Source organism: Gymnodraco acuticeps, unplaced genomic scaffold (assembly GCF_902827175.1).
Source record: "Gymnodraco acuticeps unplaced genomic scaffold, fGymAcu1.1, whole genome shotgun sequence".
NCBI classification, from domain to species: domain Eukaryota; kingdom Metazoa; phylum Chordata; class Actinopteri; order Perciformes; family Bathydraconidae; genus Gymnodraco; species Gymnodraco acuticeps.
This window is the reverse complement of record NW_022990940.1, coordinates 788,208-797,536: the sequence shown is the minus strand read 5'-3', so window position 1 is coordinate 797,536 and position 9,329 is coordinate 788,208. Positions and strand designations below refer to the sequence as shown.

At 40.5% G+C, this 9,329-nt stretch overlaps 1 protein-coding gene across 11 annotated transcripts; it reads left to right on the top strand.

The window, feature by feature from the left end:
- The first annotated feature begins 1,434 nt into the window (after positions 1-1,434).
- espnlb (espin like b) lies at positions 1,435-9,081 on the top strand. Of its 11 annotated transcripts, none has more exons than XM_034234437.1 (8): positions 1,435-1,692; positions 1,982-2,059; positions 2,165-3,301; positions 4,790-4,859; positions 5,349-5,484; positions 5,621-5,730; positions 6,126-6,314; positions 7,128-9,081. In XM_034234437.1, the coding sequence occupies exons 4-8, from the start codon at positions 4,845-4,847 to the stop codon at positions 8,688-8,690; spliced, it is 2,013 nt and encodes a 670-aa protein (XP_034090328.1). In that variant the 5' UTR covers positions 1,435-1,692; positions 1,982-2,059; positions 2,165-3,301; positions 4,790-4,844; the 3' UTR covers positions 8,691-9,081. The 11 variants fall into 11 exon arrangements, with proteins under 11 accessions (XP_034090328.1, XP_034090333.1, XP_034090329.1 ...); XM_034234445.1 differs by having other exon boundaries at positions 1,436-1,692; positions 5,352-5,484; XM_034234444.1 differs by having other exon boundaries at positions 1,436-1,692; positions 2,165-3,653; positions 5,352-5,484.
- The last annotated feature ends 248 nt before the right edge of the window (positions 9,082-9,329 follow it).

Here is a 9,329-nt window from a genome sequence, read left to right as displayed (position 1 = left end):
CATACTGTAACTACCTATTAATGAGAAAACATGATTGTTCATAAGCAACTGACAGATAAACAGCGCAGTCATGCGCAGGATTACCCTGCGACCAATAGTCCATATGAGACAGATTCTCATTCTGTCTAAAAACGTGTTTGGGGGATCTTTAAATCTGGATTCTGCTCTCTTTTTAATTATCAAAAGCATAACTACAACAGCCTTTAGTTCCTTTAAGAATAGTTATAACAGACAGAAGCAGAAAAAAAAAGCTGGTGTTTTATCCTGAGATGTTGCGACTACTTCTGTGCAGCACACATACGCAGCACATCATGTTTCCTGGCTGACACGTGACAATGGCCCTTTCTCATTTCTCTAACTCCCCTCCTCGACTCCTACCCTCGAGACTTAGTCCCGCCCACAGGAGATGCGAGCCGAGGAGGGGAACCAAGGAGAGAGGAGGGGAAGCAGCAGGCGGTTAGAGAAATGAGAACTCCTCTCCTCTGAGCGGTAATTTTAAAGAGACGTCCATTAATGATGACAGGAGGCACAGCAGCACTCTGATAGACAGATGTGTTCATGACGACTTATATATTTACTTTTAATTCATTCTGCGGTATAATGAGACAATAACAGGCTACAGATGCGGACACACACACACACACACACACACACACACACACACACACACACACACACACACACACACACACACACACACACACACACACACACACACACACACACACACACACACACACACACACACATATATATATGTATATATTTATATACATATACAATTTCAGAATCAAACAGAGCACTCTCATAATAACGTAACACTATCAGAGACTGGATATATCCCCCCCCCCCCTCTCTGGTCGCTACAATGAGGAAAATAAATTACGGGCCAAAAAAGTAAGCAGAGGACACCAAACCAATTGAGACCTGTATGTCCGCTGCATCTACACACACACTGTACCACACACACGCACCTACAGCTAACAGCCGTTGTGTATTTTATTATGTGAAGCACTAAATGGTTTTAGAAAAATATGGACTCTTTGTTTGTAGATATCTACTAAACTACAGCAAATAAAGAGAGTAGGCCTGTTATACTGAGTTATATAATATTATACACACTGCTCTGCTTTCTGCACGGACCTCACAGCTGTTCTCTCTGGAAACATCGCAAAGCGATGAAAGCAGTTTCTAAAATAATATCCAGAGGATGCATGCAGAGTTGTCATTGGCTGAGATAAGTCCGGCCGTGCGTCACGACTCTTTGGAACATCTCTGTTGCCGGAAATGCATCCACGAAGGAGCCGTGGAGGACCCATCAGTGTATCCTCGGTTATAGCTCCTCCAGAGAGCCTCCTCGATGCTCGATGCTCGGTCCTTGAAGTGCATTTAGAGAAATTAGATGTCCTTCAACATGGCGCGCTGAAATTCATTTCCGGGTCACTACCGGAGGACCGAGGAGTCGAGGAGTTGAGGAGGGGGATTTGATGAAATGAGAAAGGGCCAATGTCTTCTGTAACAAGTTGTTCCTGCTCTGCCCATCTCATTAGTTGAACATAGAAAACAAAATGTCCCCAACAGGAGAGGGCTCTTGTTTACAGAACAACCTTGACAGTGTTGGAATGAAATACATTGACAGTGTTGGAATGAAATGAAGGACATTTACTCAAGATCTGTAAGAACACATTTTAGGTACACCTTTTATATTTATATTTACTTATAACTGAGTATTTGTATGTTTACTTTAGTATTGCTATAAGCAATCTGAGTACTTCCTTCACCTCATACATTGTTAATATAACATAATGCTTTTCCTGTCTGTGTCATAACAGTTTGTTGTTTGCTCAGCATGGACACATGTGAACGCCCTGCAGTGTGAGACTGTTGCTCTGCGTTTCTGCAGCCCTCCATTATTGATTATGTACTCACCATGTACTTAGCTGCATCAGGGCCGGTCACACTAATCCCTCTTATTACACAGGCAGAAATACTGGACTGCACACAAAGGCTCATCCCAGGCACTGAGGTTACAGCCCACTATTGATGAACAATAAGTTTGGTAAGATATCTGCAGGGCTTTTATGTGTAACGGATGTTGAATATTTAATCATGTGTTCTGTTTCAATATCTCTGTCCAATTGCCCTCTTTTTGTTTGTACTGTAGGTGACCAGCAGCCGGGAGATTGACATACTGCTAATAGAGACGACAGGCATTTAAAATCTTCACTGAACGCAATTGTGAACAATAATATATTGATAACAAATTAGAAAACAAGATACTTTGATCAAAAATAGTTACTCCAAAAGTTTTAAAATTCATTAAAGGTGCAGTCAGTGATTTAAATCCCATAGCTCTGTAAAATTCAGCTAATATTTCCTCACAATCGCTAACTGTTTGAGCTGAAAAATTAATGAAGTTATTTGCTTTGGTGTTAAGTTAAAATATCAGAAATGTATCTCCAGAATCACTGACTCTACCTTTTTAATACACTGACAATGAAGATCGATTCCCGAAGTATAGATGAACAGAGATGTGCTTCCATTTTATTAAACGTATTAATCTACACATTATTTGTGAGATGCGCCCCCAACTTTTGACTTCTTAGGTCCATTTTAGTTAAAATAAAGCAGTCTGTACGGGAGCTTGCTGGTTTATGCAATTTTCTTTTGCTTGGAATGATTCACTATACCAAAGCTGTTGATTTCTTCCCACTGAGCCGACATGTAAACTATTTCGGTTTAGTAAACAGCAGCTTGTGAAGGCAGGTTAGCCGACCAACAGAGACAAAGTTGGTGTGGATTCGATGATAGAAAGCTTACACACCGCTCATGTCTCGCTTTCTACCGAAGGGGATTCCCAGTTACTGTCAAATTAGTTGAATTGTTTCCTATGAAAGGAAAAAAAACTAACAAAACAAAGAACAGTAGGCTATCACCACTGAAAGATCAGGATTACATTCAGTAATTGATTAAGCTAACCTATGGACTATAGGCCACAACTTTTTAAATACTGTCCTGCAGCCCCCCTCCACCCTTGATAGCCATTACATTACTGCTCCAGTGAGGTGTAGATAAAAGATGCGTGGCAATTTATTTGCTTAGTCACGAATCTGACAAAAAGGTTGATGTAACAGCTTTAGCTTAACTGCTATGAAACTGTGCCAGTAGGAGTAGCTATCCTATTCATTGAAATGCTGATATTGAAATACAAAACTCTGTGTTACTCCAAGCCAAGTGAATCACTTGGGTGCAGTCTCGGATATTGACTTTCATCTCCGGTCTCAAGTGTGAACATGAACATGTGAGAAGGTGTCCATGCACACACACATACACACGGACACACACACACAGCATACTGTATGTCGTCTCCTACATACATTCACAGAGCAATTGTTATACTTCCTGATGCAGTCACCCTATCCCTCTTCGTTAATTATGCACACAAAGAAGGGCCCCCGTCTGAGGTTTGGGTCCAGGTGATGCTGCTCCTTGGTCTGCCTGTTTATTGGCCGCTCCAGAGTAGAGAGACAACACCTTCTGGAGTAAACTGCGCGTCTTTATTTTCAATATTATTATTATTTTTTTTTTTTAAATTCCTCCTATAATTAATCTAGTGTCCCATTGCTCGTGATTTCACAGTTCCTGGATATATTGTAAGTACTGCATGTAAGAGAATATTTTCCTCAACATTGCAACAACAGAAGTTTACCTTCACACTGCATGCTTTCATATATTGAAGTATTATATTATCAGATCTTCAAGGTAATGTTAAGAGATGGAACTCGAGAAAAATGATTGTGTATTTGCAAATGACAAATAGATTTTGAATCTATTTTATTTGAATTAAAAATACTTTCTTGACAGTTTACATTTGATATTTATTAACCATCAAAGCCTTACTTAGATATAAAACAATGTTTTAATGTCATGTGTATTGGAAACCATTGCCATTAACAGTTGGAATGAAAGCAACAGATTGCTAAGGGCACTAAATACAATTTATCTGGCAAATAAAACAATCAAATGTATTTCAAAGGTTTTACAGGTTTATATTTGGTCACAAATTAACTTAATATGACTTATACGATATGACTTTATTTGTCAGATCAAGTCTGAAATTTGACTTGCGTCACAGCAGCTCCATGTCCAACATCAACAGACAAATATCCAGACACAATACATGAAACACAAACAACAAACATTTAACATAACAGCACAATCAGTGAGAGAAAAGCTGCTCAAAGAGCCTTCAGCGTTCATTTGATCTGGGATTTAGCTCTGTATTTACTGTGAGGATTGACTGATGCACAAAGGAGTGCTTCAGTTATCTTTTAAAACTCTAATTATGTTAGTTGTTCACAAAGCTTCTAATCTAACTTCTTGCATATACATCTAATTAGGACAAACATCTAATTGTCTGTGTAGTATTTATGCTCTAGAATGGCATGGAGCCTGTGAGAAATCAGGAAGGTTACCTGAAGCAGGATATCATGTCTCTCATAACTCTAAGAACACTTTCTCCTGCACTCTGTGCGGGCTACACTACTGATGCTGACGGGGCTCCTGTTTCACCACATCTTGTTTTTTATCCAAGTACTACAAGCTGCGGCCTGAGTTTGTTATATTGACCATGTGGTATCAAGGAGGTCTCTTCGAAGATGACTTTGAAATCGTTTATTTACTCACTGCTGTGTGATACTCTGTGTCGCATTTCTCTCCAGAAGGGGTTCTCTTTTGCTCACTTTATCTACTTTTTGTCACATGTTGTTATTCTTAATGTCATTTTCAGAAAGAAGAGTTCCTGTTGCTTCCAGAAGACCAGACTGTGACTGAGCAGAGCCAACATGGAGAACAGCAAGGTGATAAATCATCAGTACAGCGATAGACAATTACAGTAGGAGAATATAACCTGGCAAACTAATAGAATCACTAATTCCTTCAAAGGCGCTTTTAATAATATGACCTGCTTTTTTTGCTATGACAGGTCAAAAATGTATTCAGCATCCCAAGGGGAGCAAGGAGGACATTAATGAGAACTAATGCATTTGAGAACATCTAAATAATCTGCTTGCAGTGCCCACACCCAAAATATTATCAACTATCAAAACATTTCCAAATTGGGATCAATAAAGTACATCTTATCTTATCCAACCTCATTATTTTATAAAGAATATCAGCAAACCTTGTAATATTCACAATCTCATTCAATACCTCCCTATACTGTAAACGATAATTACCAATGGCACCAAAACTGAAAATAATTCCTAGAGAAAGGCATTTGAAGTGTTCCACTAAGCAGAACTGTCCCTTTAATCATGGATTGCTGTGACTGCTGTGTGTGTCCCCAGCAGCCAATGAAAGAAGTGCTCCCCCTGCCTCGCAACCCTTCACCACTTCCTGGGACCTCACCCTCTGTGACCCCTGCCGCCCCTTCAAATAAATACCACTCAGACACCATGCAGAATGTGCAGATGGCCTCCTCAGGTGATTAACAGGGACTATTACGTTATATAAAATGACATTAAACCGACACAACCACCATAAATTACACATACACAAATAATAATATTGATTCATTTTAAGATACAATTGTTGACATTTAGCCTTTGTTATGTTACAGTGGTGACATCGTTCAGCTACCTGAAGCCTCCAGACAGGGATCTCACCCTGATGTCCCACATGAAGTCCATTAAGTCTCTGAAGAATGCTGCCATCTTCACTGGACAAACGGTGATAACAACCTTCAAGATAAACAGTACTTTGTGCATAACAACATAAAAGATGGCTGCCTTCAGGATCGATAGGGAATGATTAACAGGGTAATGTACATTAGATTACATGACAAAACCCTATATTATCTGAGACTAAATTGGACAATCACTGTTGTCCAATTATAGCTAGGGGAGGGATGGGAACATATTTAATTAGGCCTTGTATGTTCAAAATGACAACACTGTATCAAAACTAGTAACTAATAATAACTGTGTGGATGTACAATGGGTGTTACATTAATAATGTTTTAGTTTTGACACATGGTATACAAAAAATGAAAGAACATCAGAAAAAATACTTGTTATTATTTATGTTATTTCACAAACCTTTAACACTGGCACCTACTGTCTCAGATGGTTGTGCAGTGTAATAGTCATGAACTGTTGGAGGAGGTACTGAACGCTGATGTGATCCTGGCTGACATTGACTCCCTGGTGCCGACCCACGATGAAGCCGGCCAGCCCATCGCGGAGTGGAAACGACAGGTAATGGTGCGGCAGCTGCAGGTCAGGCTGCAGGACGAGGAGGAGCAGAGGAGACAGGTATGTTTACTTTAGTGTTAACTCAGTTAAATCTGTGGTCGATGTATGTTATTGGATATGTCTGCATCTGCATACCCAATCCTATTTGGTAAGATTAAAAGGGAGGCGTGTGGTGCAGCGGGTTGTGTGTTGGTGTTCGGATCAGGGGGTCACAGGTTCAAACCCCACTGCAGTCAGCATGTCATTGTGTCCCTGGGCAAGACACTTCACCCCAAATTGCTCCTGTGGGGATTATCCACAGTATTGAGTATGTAAGTCGCTTTGGATAAAAGCGTCTAACATGTAATGTAATAATGTAATTAAAAGAGGTAGGGAGTGGTTGGATCAATCAATCAATCAATACATCAATAAACCAGTAAATGAATAAATCAATCAATCCAAAAATCAATCAATCAATACAAATGTATATAGCCACATAACAAATTAAACATTTGTCTCAGGGTGAATCTCAGTATGTACAGCATATATCATAGTCATCGCAGTGGATCCTGAAAAACTCCTAAGAAACCCCATAGCTATTGGAGAAAAGATTTAAGAAACATCTGGGAGAGTGAAAGAGGAGGTATATCTCTCCCAGGACGGCCAGACGCGCAATAGATGTTGTGTGTGTGAATTAAAAAAGACAAGTTAAGTTATTTGGTTGAAGTTAGTGTTTCTCGAATAGGGTTGGACTCACCAGGGTGATAATTGAGCTTTAAAAGACATGAACAAGGGAAACAAATAAAGAGCATGTAGAGTAGGCTTGTAGACCAAATATCAGCTAGAATCCTATCACTCAACATTATTCTGAAAATCTATTCGTTCCCCTAACAGGACATGACTAATGGCTACACACCAGTGGACGGCTGGAAGTACTCCCAAACCCACAACGCCGTCTTGGGGCCCTTTGGAGAGCTCCTAACAGAGGATGATCTGGTGTACCTGCAGCAACAAATTGAGACTGTTTCACTGCAGAAACGCTGCCAGGCTTACGAGCTGGAGCTGACCAGGCTCACCGAGGAGCTGCGGTCCATTTTACCTGATTCCATCTTGAACATCTCCCTCAACAAAGAGGTCCTACAAAAGATGGACACTGAGGGGAAAATGCACCCTACTTTGCCAATGTGGTGCAGTCGTGTCTCAGAGATTGTTAAGAGTATGTCGTTGCTGGTGGCCAACCTGACGCAAACGTCAGAAGAAGGGGGTGAGAGGAGCGTAATGAATGGAATAATGGGAGAGATGAAGGGTTTGCAGGGGGTTAGCAACAGTTTAGGAATTGAATTGGACCAGGGATTGGTGCAACACGAGCAAGAGGTAGTGCCTGCACATGATGAGACCTTCAGTGGTCCTAGGATTCCTCACATAGGAATGGCGTCTACTTTCAGCCATCGACTGGAATCCAACAGCTACAGCCGAGCTCGGAGGGAGAGAGTGGTGAGGGAGATCCAACAGTCCGGGGTGTCGGTCAGAAACCTAAGATCCAACTTTGAGGGTCAGATTGGCAGCATTTATCCCTTTGCTGGGGTTATGAAAGGAGGACAGGTAATGTTTGGAGCTCCAGAAGTAAACAACCTGAATAGTCACTGCGATCCTCCCAAAACAATTAAACCTGTGATGGAGACTACCAGCTTAAGGAAAGAACGTATCGTGGTGCTGTTCCTGAGCCACTGGAAGAAATCTGCATATGCTATTTCAGTGAGAGCAGCGAGGCAGAGACAGGGACAGGAAGCACTTTCAGAGAGAGTGACAGGCGCTTTGCCCCAACAGAAAATCACCTCCATGTTTCAATTCTGCCAACAACGATGTGCTGTAGACAAGGTGCTTCACTGCTGGAGAAGTAAACTAGGACTCAAAGAAAAAAAAAAGTCCTGTGTGTCCTCCTCAAACTGCTCTCGAGTAATATTCTCCCCAGAGCAATTTCTGCCAGACGTGGACGGTGTTGCAGTGACCCACGACAGCTTGACCCTCGACCTCTTCATGGTGGGATACTTCCACATTTTGGAACAAGAGCTTCTGCCCGAGGAGAGGAAGATGAGGCATCTACTCTGCTTCGAAGTCTTTGACCATGTCGGCAGTTTCTCGTGGGAGATGGTGAAGGACTTCCACAAGGCCGTTCTCCAGGAAATCCAGTCAGGGAGTCGACAGTGGAGCGACGGCTTCGAGGACATCAAAGTTCGCTTCTTTGGGGACTCCAGACCGTGCCACTGCCCATCATCATCCTTATTGGCAGATACCAGACTCCTACCCAAAGTTGTGGTTCAAACTGTGGCTGCAGATGAGTGTGGCAGGGACTCCAACTTCTCTTGTTTCAACAACCAAGACATTTGTAAATATATTGACCGTAGCTTTGCTTTCTGGAAGGAGAAGGAGGCTGAGCTGTTTGAATTTGCACATTAGTATTAAGGTTCCATTTGATAATTTTGCACAAAATAATGACATGTTGGTGTGTTTACAAAAGCTGAATAAAACGTTGTTGAGAATGCCTTATCGATGCATTATTACTGCAATGATTAGTTATTATTTGTTTATATCCAAATGATTGACAAGGCCTCCAAGAAAGGCATTGAATTCAACATCCATTTACTGAAAACAAAAACTAAATCCTATTCATTTAATTTGATGTGTATTCTGACAGCAGGACCACGGTAAACGTCATACAATTCAATGACTTCCTTAAGATCTCAGATAATTTATAGAATGAGTAAGCACCCTATATTCAAATATTTTAAGTAAAAGTAGCAAAACAGTGATATAAAATGACTCCAATATATGTAATTATATGTTTGTATTGCTGTACTATATTTATGGATTATTGTCATTAATGCATAAACTCACATTTCAATTTGCAGCTTGTTTGTTTTCATCTTTCAAAAAGCATACAATTATGAAACATTTGATCACAAATGTTTTAATTTGTAAATCAAAAAAATGTATAGTAAAGTTAAAAGTATAACATTCGTCTTAGAAATAGGTTGAACCCTAACCCTATCATTAACTTAAAAAACAAAACAAAGGCGTACAATGACTAAACAAATT

What these genes read in the sequence shown, in the direction of transcription:
- espnlb (XM_034234442.1), top strand. An exon ending in CCATCTTCACTGGACAAACG is followed by an intron (nt 5,731 to 6,125) that starts GTGATAACAACC and finishes CTACTGTCTCAG; the next exon opens with ATGGTTGTGCAGTGTAATAG. An exon ending in AGGAGGAGCAGAGGAGACAG is followed by an intron (nt 6,315 to 7,127) that starts GTATGTTTACTT and finishes TTCCCCTAACAG; the next exon opens with GACATGACTAATGGCTACAC.